General features: G+C 38.2%; 1 protein-coding gene across 6 annotated transcripts in view; it reads right to left on the bottom strand.

The window, feature by feature from the left end:
- LOC109260970 (zinc finger protein 677-like) overlaps positions 1–14,274 on the bottom strand; it is a 90,792-nt gene that overhangs the window by 73,666 nt on the left and 2,852 nt on the right. For 5 of the 6 annotated variants that reach the window (XM_053906278.1, XM_053906281.1, XM_053906277.1 and 2 more), the window contains exons 2-3: positions 14,042–14,103; positions 10,903–11,056 (exon numbers count right to left, since the gene is read on the bottom strand). In XM_053906278.1, the coding sequence (XP_053762253.1) occupies positions 10,903–11,056; positions 14,042–14,056 (169 nt within the window). In that variant the 5' untranslated portion in view covers positions 14,057–14,103. Of the gene's footprint in view, positions 1–1,800; positions 5,585–10,902; positions 11,057–14,041; positions 14,104–14,274 lie in introns of those variants that run through there. The other variant, XM_053906276.1, reaches the window with a different exon arrangement.

The following is a 14,274-nucleotide window of genomic DNA, read 5'->3' as shown; positions in this document are numbered from 1 at the left end:
CTAACTTCTGTTAATATTTTGCTAAGAATTTTTGCACCTTCATTTGGGATTTGGTTGGTAGTTATCTTCCCCACCCCCACCCCACCCTTAATGTTTATGTGTGGTTTTGGAATTATGCTAATACCGGCCTCATACATTTAGTTGGGAAAAGCATTCACTCTTCTATTTTTTGAAATAAATTGTGGAGAATTTCTGTTAATTCTTTGTAGGTTTGACAGAATTGCCTAGTGTTGCTGTTGTGACTTTGTTGTACTAGTATTTATTAGGTAGAGTCCTAGATGTCAGATGGTGAGCCATGGTTCAACAGATTATAAGGGAAAGTAGAGAAGTTTATTACTCACAGATCGTGGGGGAGCTCTTCTGCACACCTATGGGGGCTGTGTGAGAAGATTAAGGCAGGGTGCAGGCAGAGATCCCTAGGGCAGGACCAAGGGCGCATGCCTTTATTAGGGTCCCTCAAAGGAATGCTTTGGGGTCCTGAGCTCAGGCCGCATTGGTCAATTCAAACCAAACAGAGCACGGTTTTGGCAAGCTTTTGGAGGTGGGTGGGGAGGGTCTTGTCTACAGGGCACAAGGGGAAGACTTTAGGAGATGGGGAAGAATTCGGGGTCCCTCCTTTCCATTTCTTTTCTGAATGGGAAGGTTTATTGAGTTTTTTCTATTCCACTATATGTTAGGAATGAGGACTCTACATAAGGGTCTCAACCAAGAGGAATTTCATGAGACTGTTACGAGACCCTCATGTGTGACCATAGTCACATTTGGGTAGAATTTTGTTTTTCTTTTGGGACAAAAGTATTTTGTGTGAAATACAAAGAAGGGACAAATGATTTCTGATAGAAGTTGTACTATCATACATTTTAATATTTCCAATTAATTATCACCCTCTTGTGAGAGTATATGTCTCTGCTCTTTGATATCAACTTGGCCACTTGACTTAGGCAACCCTTCCTTCTTGTTGAGGGGATTATACTTTCTTCCCAATTAATAGACAGCTTGACCAATGTGAGTAGACCAATGTGAGCAGATTGACACATTTTAATTGCAAATGGAAACTTTAAAACCTTTGTTTGGTTCTTCTAACCCTCTCTTCTCCCTGGTGCAAGAATGGTTATGTCCCACATAGACTTAAGTTCTACTGTGAATCCCAGACTCAATGACAGAAGAAGGAAGAGGTGAATAATGATAGATGTGATAGAAGGAAGAAATAAATGTTTGTTCTCATAAACCCATGAGAATTCAAGGATACTTGCAGAAAAGCTTCTGCAAAACTGACTAGTTCTTTCAGTCACTAGGTATTGATTTTGTCTACTTGTACTATTATGGAGAGAAGCCTGAGAGGCCCCTCCCTAGGCAGTAGTTGTAAGTTCACACTGTAAATTACTATCACCCTGGCCCCACACAGTATGCATCATAACAAAGTAGCCACCATTCCTGCTTTTCTCTAGCCATTTTCAGAACTTGAGAAGTCTACTCTGCTCTCCTGAGAAAGCATCTTTATGTAATAAACATTCTGTGAACACTTAATTGTAGGGAGTCGTCATTCTTTACATCCAAACATCCTGTTCCAGTGGAGTAAGCACAAGTGCAACTAGCAAAAAATGTCTTAGAGGGTAAATATGTGAGATTTCTAGTCATCAAAAGATTCCCATTGTGTATGTCCATTCTTGACAGTAAACTCATGAAGATTTAGATTTTCAAATTATTTCCCTGAGCACTCCAGCACAAAATATAGACTGTGTTACCTTTATCCTTACCTCTGAAATACTCTTTTAGTTCCTAATACTTTTCATATGCCTATGACTTTTATATTTTCATTTATTGTAAAGGTACAACACACGGGTCTCATTTCAGCACAAAAGGCAGTTAGAAATATAATCATACAGTGTATATTCATGAATGGGAAGGCAGGTTGTAGGGGGGTGAGTTTGAAATTGCATTGCTATGGTATTTTCATTAGAGCCAAAAAAATCATCTGGGATATACTATTGAGTGCATAACTCTAAAATTCAACTTATGAATATTTATTTCCAAAACTGTAGGTTTGAATCTAACATGGAAAAGAATTGTTATGGATCGCATTCAACCTAGAGAGCCCAAGGATGTATTATTAGTATTCACTATGAAATGCCCCAATGAGTTGGGATGCACTTGGGCTAAGAGAAGGCACATGATTCATTCAGCATTACACAAAAGCTTTCACTCACTAAGCGTTTCACTCACTATGAAACACAGGGTATCCTAAATACAATAGTATCAAAATGGAATTTCAGTGGCCAAATTTGAATCTTTCACAAGCACACTACTTTTAGGTTTTTGTTTTGTTTTTTCAGAGAGAGCATGAGTAGGTGAGAAGGGCAGAGAGAGACGATCTTAAGCAGGTCCCACATTCAGCAGAGAGCCTAACAATGCGGTTTATCCCACAACCCTGAGCCGAAATCAGGCCGGACTCTCAACATACTGACCCACCCAGGCGCTCCTACTTTGTTTCTTTTGATTAAAATCTCCTCTAGAACTTTCCCTTCAGTTTCCAAACATGAGACTGATTTTTACTCATCCATGATACTCAATAGCTATCACCTTTCAAGAGGGAAGACCATCATTCTCCATCCATTTTTCTACCACACATGCCATCCCTAGTAACCTATCATTCTCATGTGAAAATCTCATTCTTTCAGTGTGCCAACCTACTGTTTCATGATCACCTGACAGAGAATCCTTCCCTGTAATAAAATCAACAAAGCCTCTCAATCATACCAACGAATCTAGAAAAGGGGCTGTGACCACAGAAAACATGGCAATTCAGATAATAGTTTTTTACATCTATTTCCGGCCACTCCTCATGCTCTCAAATTTATACTAAAACTTATCTTAAAATTAGCATCCTAGTTCTTCCAGGGTATATACTATTACTGAACCCGACCTAATCAAGCAGGCTCCTTTCACCTGACTGATCCAGGATTCTCTGAGACCACCACAGTGGACAAATGAAATGCATGTAATTAAAGTATAACATCAGAGGATTCCAAACTTAAGGTTATAAATCATCAATAATAATGTAGTCTCAAGGAACATCAAACGATTTAGAAAAAAAGTTATAGGGGTGCCTGGCTGGCTCAGTCGGAAAAGCATGTGACTCTGGATCTCAGAGTTGGGAGTTTTAGCCCCTTGATGGGTGTAGAGTGGAAAATAAAATCTTTAAAAAAGATTTAAACAGAAGATGATTAGGTCCTTCCACAGATACACTTGTTCCACTGAAACACTTCATCTCATGAATTTAAATAATTCTAATTTTCTGTGGAATTTAACATCTAAGATTGGTTAATGCTGTAAATAAACCTAGTTCCCCCCCTAGTATGAATTTTCTTACTGTAGTCCTTTCAAAGGATTGGGTAAACAAATGATCACCTTCATTACATTTGTAATGTTTCTCTCCAGTATGAAATCTTTGGTGTTTCCTGAGGTAAAGACCATGACACACTGGTATGGGTTCCATTGTATGTGAATTCTTGCAACCACAAAGTTGTACATTTATCACTGAAAGACTGTACCTCTTAATCCCATTCACTTATTTTTATCCCCTTCCCCAAAGTTGTACAATTTTATAAAGTTGATCATACTCATTACATATTTGTAAGGTTTTTCTCTAGCAAGAATTATGGTCGGCAAGCTATGAGCTTTGGATAAGCCTTGCCATACATTCCATTTCTGTGCTTTCTTTCAGACATTTATATTCTGATACCAGGTGTGGTGTGAACCCTGGTTGCAAACTTTGCCACGTACGTTAGTTTCATATGGTTCCTCTCCATGATGGAATCTCTGATGTTGAGTAAGGCCTGAACACTTGCTCATTTTATTTGCAAGGTTTCTTTCTCCTATGAGTTCTTTGATGATCCCCAAAGCTTGAGTTTTGAATAAAAGCACTGCCACACATATCAGATTTACACTGTTTCTTTTCACTATGTATTTTCCGAAACCTAGTAACTTTTGCAAATCGACTAAAAGCTGTGCCACACTCATTACATTTATAAGGTTTCTCTCCAATATGGATTTTCTTATGCTGAGCAAGATGTGAATGCTCCGTAAAGGCTTTGCCACACTCATTACATCTGTTTCTCTCCAGTAGGAGTTCTCTCGTGACTCTAAAGGTCTGAATGTTTGATATAAGCCTTATTATATTTATTACATTTATAAGATTTTTCTCCTGTATGAGTTCTCTGATGTCTCCTGAGGCTTGAACTTCGGATAAAATCCTTGTCACACACATTACATTTGTGTGGTTTCTCTCCAGTATGTATTTTCTTATGTGTACTAAGGGTTGCAAAATGGGAAAACGCTTTGGCACACTCATTACATTTGTAAGGTTTCTCACCAGCATGAGATCTCTCATGACCCCAAAGGTCTGAACGTTTGATAAAAGCCTTATCACATTTATTACATTTATAAGGTTTTTGTCCTGTATGGATTCTTCTGTGTTGAGTAAGATTCGAACGCTCAGCAAAGGCTTTGCCACACTCACTACATTTGTAAGGTTTCTCCCCAGTATGAGTTCTCTCATGACACCAAAGGTCTGAACGTTTGATAAAAGCCTTATCACACTTACTACATTTATAAGGCTTTTCCCCTGTATGAATTCTCCGATGTGCCATAAGGCTCGAACTTTGGTTAAAAGCCTTGCCACACACGTTACATTCGTGTGGTTTCTCTCCAGTGTGTATTATCTGATGCCTAGTAAGGTTTGCACATTGGGTAAATGTTTTGCCACACTCGTTACATTCGTAAGGTTTCTCTCCAGTATGGATTTTCTTATGTCGAGTAAGATTTGAACGGTATGTAAAGGCTTTATCACAGTCATTACATTTGTAAGGTCTCTGTCCACAATGAATTCTCTCATGACTTATGAGGTTTGAGCTTTTGCTAAAAGTCTTCCCACAGTCATTGCATTTGTAAGATTTTCCTCTAGTGTATGCTGTCTTGTATTGTGCAGGTAACAAAGGATATTTAAAAATCTTCCTAGATTTATTCCAAATGTTTTTGGAACTGGGAGGAACTCTTTGAAGTGGTGAGACTGAGGAACCATTGCTGACAGACTTCTCAGTTGGATTACATTCATACATTTTCTCCTCACTGTGAAATCTCTGGAGTTCAGCCAGATGTGCCTGCAGACTTAATCCAATTCTATTTTCCACGCAGTTTATGTACTGGTTTCCAGAACCACTTCTGTTACCATCCCGTTTTAACAAAGTCCTTGTAAGTGGCTCATCATCCATGAAATACTGGTATGTATTATTTCTTACAGAAACACTCTGCTTTTCAGGAAGAGTAACTGAGGACTGATTAAGTTGCTGGTCTTTTCTACAAGTGAGATTTTTGTCCTGGGTCAAAGGCACTACTTTGTAATTTCTTGCATCATACTCCCACTGACTCTCTAACTTGTGCATATTTTCCCAGACTTCCTTGAGATCAAAATCCTTGATGCCATGACTTTCATTTCTCTCCAGTATTATTAAGTGGTAAAATTCTCCTTTATTAATGTCCTCTACTGGTGATAATTCCTTGACTGTAAATCCAGCAGAAGGGCTTCCTATCAAATAGAATTGGAAGGTAAATATTTTCTACTAAATTACATAATTACACACCAAAATAGCACTTTATAGTGACCATAGGAAGTTTCTAAAGCATGGCCATCAAACACTACTGTAGTATACAACATTTTTAAGTTTTCTTTTTATAAGTTTTTCCATATTAATAGTTTCTCTGATCTTAATGTCATTTTTCCAAGCATACAGTATACACTATCCATATTTTTTGGCCATGTAACTGTATAATGAAATACTTCATGATTAAAGAGCTCATCTATAAACTGGCTATTTTACAACTGTGCATACAGTCATAGAGATTTCTATCTTCCGTAATTCTTAATCTTTAAAAAATGTGTGTTCACCTGAACCTGATATTTCATAATTTAGTGAATCTCAACATGTTTCATTTCTCTTACTGTGTGTTCCTTATGGAATGCAAATTGTCTTTAGTTCTCAAGGAAGAATTCTTTAGAATTCCAGAGACTATTATTTTGTGTAACTGTGATTACTCACTAACTTTACCTGCTAGAGCTACCAATTTTTAGATTGTAATATACAGGTTTCTTAAAATATCTTCTTTCTTTCATCATATTCTCATACATTATTAAACACACATTATTATTAAACACCAGTTCAAGTTGCAGTCTTCAGCAACTTGTACTGTGTATGAAGAGGGGTCCTTCTGCACTGTGGGGAGGAGCATATCACGTGGAAACTTAGGTGCTTTGGTGCTCAAAACTAATATACCTGGAGTTACCAGTATAGTTTCTTAGCTCAATAAAAAATCTGAGGAAAGGCCAGGAATTGGATTCAGAAAAGCAAGAGTGAAGCCCAAGGAGTTTCAGGCCATGTGGCGACCGTGCTTGTGCTTGCACATTTATGGGAACATGGTTGTGTTGTAAGTTAAACGCCTGACCTTGGTGAAAGGAACTGATTTAGCAACAGGCATAATACGGACTCATCCTGTAAGAATGTATAGTACTGGTATGAGGTGAAAGTGGAAAATATCAAAACGGAGACAGTATGGTGTTATAGGAAGAGTGTAGACTGACATCTGTTTCAGTATTTGTTTTGAAAAGTATCGAACTGAATAGCCCATGAATTCCATTTCTAGGTACTCAACAGAACTATTTAATATATACATGTTCCAGGAGACACATACAATAATTTTTTTTTGAAGTTTATTTACTTAGAGTAACAGGGAGAGTGGGGGAGGAGCAGAGAGAGAGAATCCCAAACAGGCTCCACACTGTCAGCACAGAGCCCAGTGCAGAGCTCAAACTCTTGAACTGTGAGATCATGACCTGAGCCCAAATCCAGAGTCAGATGCTAAACTGATTGATCCATCCAGGTGCCCCAAAATAATGTATTATTGTATAAAAAGCTATGGCAAATCAATTTCATGATATTTCTGTGACTAAGGCAGTAACTTTAAAAAACCACAAAAAAAGTATGTTCTCAAGATATCATAAATTCTCAGTTTAAAGAATGCCATAGATTTAGTTGAGGACAATGTGTGTTATAACAATGATCTGTCACTCCACATGTATGGGAATGGCCAAAATCCAGAACACTAACACTGAATACTAGTGGGGATATGGAGCAGTAAGAACTCTCATTCACTGCTGATGGGAATGCAAAATGGTACGCCACTTTGGAAGACTGTTTGCAGCTTCTTAGAGAATTAAACATACTCTTAAATATGATCTAGCAATCATACTCCTTGGTATTTACACAAATAAGTTGAAAATTTGTCGACATAAAAACCTACACACAAAATAGAAAAATCTAAAATTTTATGCAACCACAAAAGACCCCGAATGGCCAAAGCAGCCTGAGAAAGAAGAACAAAGCATCACATTCCCAATTTCAAACTCCCTGATTACAAATCTGTGGTAATTAAAACGGTATGGTATTAGCATAAAAATAGACACATAGATGGACAGAACTGAATAGAGCGCAGAAATAAATTCACAGACATGGTCAATTAATTTACAACATAGGAGACATAACTATACAATGGGTAAAGTACAATCTCTTCAATAGATTGTTTGTGATAACTGGACAGCTACAGGCAAAAGCATAAAACTGGACCACTGTCTGATACCATACACAAAACTTAACTCAGAATGGATTGAAGACTTAAATCTAAGACCTGAAACTATAAAACTTCTAAAAGAAAAGAAAGGGTCTAATGAGGTCTTTGACACAGGTGTGCAATGATTTTTTTTTTTTTTTTATTCTCGACACCAAAAGAAAAATGAACAAAAGCAAAAATAAGTGGGACTACATCAAACTAAAAAGTGTCTGCACAGCAAAGGAAACACTTTTTCAACAAAAAGACAACCTACTGAATGAGAGAAATATTAGCAAATCATGTATCTGATGAGGGGCTAATGGTCCAAACATAGCCAAAAAAAAGCTCAAATGATCCAATTTAAGAAATGGGCAGAATATCTGAATAGATACTTCCCAAAGACCTAGAGATGACTAACAGGACCATAAAAAGATACTCAACATCAGTCATCATCAGGGAAATGCAAGTCAAAACCACAGTGAGCTATCACTTCACACCTATTAGAATGGCAGTTATCAAAGACAAGAAATAACCAGTGTTGGTGACAAGGTGGACAATTTGTGCACTGTTGGTGTGAGCCAAAATTGGTGCAGCCAGGAGAACTACTGTGTGATCCACCAATTCTACTTCTGAGTATTTATCTGAAGAAGACAAAATTACTAACTTAAAAAGACAGATGTGTTCTGATATTCACTGTAGCACTATTTACAATAGCTGAGATACAGAAACAGTCCAAATGTCCATTGACGGGTGAAAGAATAAAGATGCATATATACAACAAAATATTATACAGCCATAAAAAAGAACAGAATTTTGCCATTTGTGACAACATGGATGGATCCCGAGGACTTTACGCTATAAGGAAGAAGTCAAAGACCAATACAGTATGATTTCTCTTGTATGTGGAGTCTAAAAAAATCAAAACAACCCCTTTTAGATACAGAGAACATATTTGTGATTGCTAAAGACAGGAAGTTGAGGACAGTGGCAGAAATGGGTGAAAGTAATTAAAATGTTAAAAAAAAAAAAACAAAAAAAAACAAAAGAGGGATGCCTGGCTGGCTCTGTCTGTAGAGCATGCAACCCTTGACCTGGGGGCTGTGAGTTCAAACCCCATGCTGGATGCAGAAATTACTTAAAATCAAAACTTGCTGCTGCCTCTTGAGTGCTTAAAGCAACCAAAACCAAAACCAACAAAACAAAAACCACAATCCAAAATTTATCAATATGATGACTTTGCATATACCAGGAATGCAATAAACATCTGTGGAATGATACATGTTTTTCCTACAGAAAAGCTAACTAGAGATGTCAGTAAGCTGTGCTATATTTCAACTACATCTAATTTTGGATTTTCACTTTTTGGAATTATCCACATCATGACTTCCTCCTAATTAATGCACAATGGCCCGACCCTAAGAAGCCAGGATGGCCCAGGAAAGAGATAAACTTTAGCTCTACTTTATTAGACAGATACTACACTTTGTTTATCTCCTGCGAAGTTCTCCCAGGGAAACAAAATGGAAATGGAAAGTGAACAGGTCCTGGGGTCTGCACTACAGAGGCCTCACCTCTGACCTGTATGGAATGAGAAGCAAGAGGGATCAGGGAAAAGACTCCTTAGGGACAGCCATCCCAGTTCCTCTCAAACCACGGCACCAGTATGGTCAGAGGGGCCAGGTAACAGTGTTGTAGGTCATAACAGTGGGAGTTTAGACATGTACACATTTGATATATACATTTGAATAACAGAAAGAGAAGTGTGTGTGGGTGAGGAAGGATTTCCTTTGAAAGCTTACAAGAAATAAACTTGTATTTTTCCACAAATCGTTCCCAAACAGTATTTACTGGAGCAGCTTACTCTCTGTGCACCTGAGCTCTGACTTGTGCTCATACCCCAATACATTCCCACCTGTCTGGATGTTCCCCTATCTTCACTTCACTTTCCACAGTCCAGCGCTCTTTCCCTTCTTCCAAAATGGAGATGGTATTCAGCTCAAGAAGAGATTTCCGTTTATAATGAAAAACAGAACATGATCTGCTTTGTTCTTCCAGAACACATTTCCAGCTCTTTGTTCAGCAAACAAGAAAGGACATTCAGTATATGTGGGTGTTGAAACATATTTCAAAACTTAGTCAACTACCTACCTAAATGCTTAATGGGTATTTTAGGTATGCAGAGATCTGGTTCTCTTGCAAGAACTACTAAACCAAAAGCACAAGGGTAAGACCACAGAATCAGATATTTTAAAAAATTTGCCATAAGGTTTCCTTTTTTTCCCCAACTTCATTGTCTCTGAGCCGTATCTTTAAAGATGTCCATGAAATTTGACTTTACTAAGAATTTTCAAGGTTTAAAATTTTTTTTAATGTTTTTTTTATTTTTTAGAGAGACAGAGAGAGAGAGAGAGAGAAGGCATGGGCAGAGGAGGGGCAGAAAGAGAGAGAGGGAGACACAGAATCTGAAACAGGCTCTAGGCTCTGAGCTGGCAGCACAGAACTCGATGCAGGGCTCAAACCTGGGAACAGTGAGCTCATGACCTGAGCTGAAGTCAGACACTTAACTGAGTGAGCCATCCAGGTGCTCCAAGAATTTAAGGGTTTTAAATCCTATTCCCGACTCCCAGATTTTTATTTAAATTCTAGTTAGTTAACATGTGTAATATTGGTTTCAGGAGCAGAATTTTGTGATTCATCACTTACGTATAACACCCAATGTTCCTTATCACCAGTTCCCTTAAACCTTAAGGAAGCAGAAAACCTTAAGGTTTTCTGACTGCCAATGTTCTGCAACTACCTAAATAAGCAGGAATGCAGAACTTCTGAAGAAAAGGGAAGTTAGAGTCCATTTGCTACATTATGAACCTTTCCATTCTCAATAAAAAGAGCTGCAATCATTCTCTTAAGAATAGGGATTTGAGGGGCGCCTGGGTGGCTCAGTCGGTTAAGCGTCCGACTACAGCTCAGGTCACGATCTCATGGTCCGTGAGTTCGAGCCCCACGTCGGGCCCTGGGCTGATGGCTCAGAGCCTGGAGCCTGCTTCGGATTCTGTGTCTCCCTCTCTCTCTGCCCCTCCCCCGTTCATGCTCTGTCTCTGCCTCAAAAATAAATAAACGTTAAAAAAAAAAAAAAAAATTAAAAAAAAAAAATTAAAAAAAAAAAAAAAGAATAGGGATTTGAAACTCCTATGATCACATCAGGGGCTCTCAATAGAAAATGCAAAGACATAAAAAGTTAATTACCAACTTCTGGAGAGAAGTTATCCTCACCCAGGGAGACCAGGTTCCTGTAGTTCTCCAGCATCACGTCCCTGTACAAGGCCCTCTGAGCGGGGTCCAGGCACTCCCACTCCTCCTGAGAGAATTCTATGGCCACATCCCTGAATGTCAACCGCCCCTGAAATAAAAACACATTTCACCAAGTAGACACAAAATTAGAGAAGCAGAGACGTGTAAAGACCGACTTGGCTGGAGTGAGTGCCCTTTGATCCGTGCAAGATAATTTTGAAGAGCTACAATTAACATAAAATTAGCCATTTTATTTTTTTTTATTTATTTTTTTTTTTTAAATTTTTTTTTAACGTTTATTTATTTTTGAGACAGAGACAGACAGAGCATGAACGGGGGAGGGGCAGAGAGAGAGGGAGACACAGAATCCGAAGCAGGCTCCAGGCTCCGGGCCATCAGCCCAGAGCCCGACGCGGGGCTCGAACTCACGGACCGCGAGATCGTGACCTGAGTTGAAGTCGGACGCCTAACCGACTAAGCCACCCAGGCGCCCCTAAAATTAGCCATTTTAAAGAACTATTTTGCCATTTTAAAGTACCACTTTGTGGCATTTAGTGAATTCACAGTGTTGCACAAACATCACCTGTCTAGATCAAAAACATTTTTATCATCCCCAAACGAAATCCTTTACCCATTAACAGGCGCTTCCTATTCCCCAGTCCCTGGCAACCACTGATGCTTTGGTCTCTATGGATTTACCGATTTTGGGTCTTTTCATGTAAGTGGAATGATATCAAAAATGTGACTGTTTGCATCTGCCTTCTTTCATGTAGAATAATGTTTAGGGTTCATCCATAATATAGTATGTATCAGTGGTACATTTCCTTTCCTCTGTCTGTAGAGTATTCCATAGGACTGACCATATTCACTCAACTACTGATGGGCATTTGGTTGTTACCACATTTGGCTGATGTTAATAAGTTGCTATGAACTTTCAAGTGCAGTAAGTTTGGATATCTGTTTTCAATTCTTTGGGATATACACCTAGGAGTGGAATTACTGGGTCACATGGTTTAATACTTTGAGAATCGACCACACTCTTTTCCACAGCAGCTGCAACAGTTTAACAGCAATGTGCTGTGATTCTAATTTCTCCACATCTTTACCAACACTTATTTTTTGTTGTTGTTGTTTTACAACAGGCATCCTAGTGGGTGTGAAATGATAACTCATTTGGTTTTGACTTTGCATCTTACTAATGACTACTTTCATTGAACACCTCTTCTTGTGCTTGTTTCATTTGTATATCTTCTATGGAGAAACGTCTATTAAAGTACTTTGACTATTTCACAAATTGGGCTCTTTGTATTTTGGTTGTTGAGTTGTAGAAGTTCTTCATATATTTCTAGGTTCTGCGCCCTTACTAGATTTGTGATTTGCAATTATTTCCTCCCTTTTGGTAGACTGTTTCACTTATGTGATAATGTCCTTCAGCGCACAGACATGATTGTGATGATGACCTATTTATCTACTTAGTCATTTTCTCTTTTGCTTTTGGTATCATATATAAAAATCCACTGCCAACCCTAAGGTCATGAAGATTTACCTCTATGTTTTCATTTCGGGGCTTGAACTCACGGACCATGAGATCATGACCTGAGCTGAACTCGGACACTTAACCAACTGAGCCACCAGGCGCCCAGAGCTCCAGAATTTCTATTCCATCCCTTTATTATAATTTATATCTCTTTACTGATATTTTCTATTTGTTGAAACATTGTTCTCCTACCTCTTAGTTCTCTTCCACATTTCCCTTTAGCTGAGGATGTTCAAGACAGTTGATTTAAAATCTTTACTAAGTGGAATGCCTGTGACTCCTCAGAAAGACCATCGTTAACCTGGTAATCATGCTTAAGATGTACAATCTTAAAATATCCTTATATATCTGTAGTGAAGTTGGCCTGCTCAGAAACGGTGACCATGGCATTCTTCAAAACAGTAAGAGATTGTAAAGGACCCATGTATCTTCATTTAGAGAATGTTCCAATGAGGGTCTTTTTAAAAAAGCGGTTACCTCTATGTTCACTAACAAGAAAACAATTTGAAGACATGTAGTATGTAAATATTTCAATTTGCAGAATAAAATATCAGGATAAAACATTTACTGAAAAATATTTTCTAAATCACATTACAATATATAAATCCACTTTTACAAGATTTGCAATAAAGAGAACATCCGTTGCCAATGAAGACAATCAGTGATGGTGGAAGATATGACAGGGAAGGGGATATTTTACTACTGAGTTTCTAAACTGCATCACTGTATGGAATTGAAACCAAAAAAACATATACACTGGAGGGGTTTATACCAACAACAAAAAAAAACACTTAAAAATAATTTGCAAAATGAAATTGAGCAACATCCTCTCTGATGGCAGAAAGTTCTGCTCCTATGTCTGTCTAAATTATAAATATTTTTATCTAAAAGATCTGTGGCATAAGGGTTCCTAAAAGAACACCATGGTCTTTATGAGATCGATGTGCTATAAATAATTTAAAAAACATTTACTGTTAAACAAATTTGTTGAGTCTACAGTTTAAATCTATGTTAACAAAACAAAACACCCTCTCTATTCCTTATTCCTACTTGAACTTCCCATTCTAGTCCAAAGTACTTATATTTTGGAGTCAGAAGCACACTGACTCCCTTGTTTAACATCAAAAGGCATTTGTAGAAACAAAGGAAATTTCCCCCATCAGTCTTATTTTCCAGGGTTTCTCAGGTACTTGTGCACATTAATACATCACTTACGTATATAATCTCTTTAATTCTGGTTTATATGACCTGAAAGGGCATCTAGAAGGAGTCTCTGAAGAATCCTTACTACCCAAACTCATGGACACCACAGAGCCCACTCCCCATCTCCAGTCCTTGCCTGCATAGAAAGTCCTTTACAGCATGACCACCTAAAAGGGGCATCTTCCCAAGTTCCACGTCACTGGGTCACAGTGAGATGGAATCCGAACGGAGATGAGAGAAGGCCCTGGGTGTGAGTAACATTGTAGGCCGGATACCTCTGAGACAGAGAGTATTAACAAGTCCAAAATGTAACATTTTAGGAAAAAGAACAATCAACAAAATTATGACTTTTACCTGGAAAAGAGCCATTCCTCCTTTTTTCCCTCTTCTGGTCTTCTTTCTCAGGTAAGTTTATACTGTGTGACAAAAAGTATGTTGTTTAATGTTTAGAATCAACATAACCCCTTCCTCTACCACAATATACATTTGGTGAGAGTTGTAATGTAGGAGAAAGACAGTCCTTTGCTGCCCATTGCAACAGGAGGCATGCAGGGATAATAAAGTCCTATATAAATTCCAACAAGTGT

This window comes from Panthera pardus, unplaced genomic scaffold (assembly GCF_024362965.1).
Source record: "Panthera pardus isolate Hobbes unplaced genomic scaffold, ASM2436296v1 HiC_scaffold_18, whole genome shotgun sequence".
NCBI lineage: Eukaryota > Metazoa > Chordata > Mammalia > Carnivora > Felidae > Panthera > Panthera pardus.
This window is presented reverse-complemented; position numbering and strand designations above follow the sequence as displayed.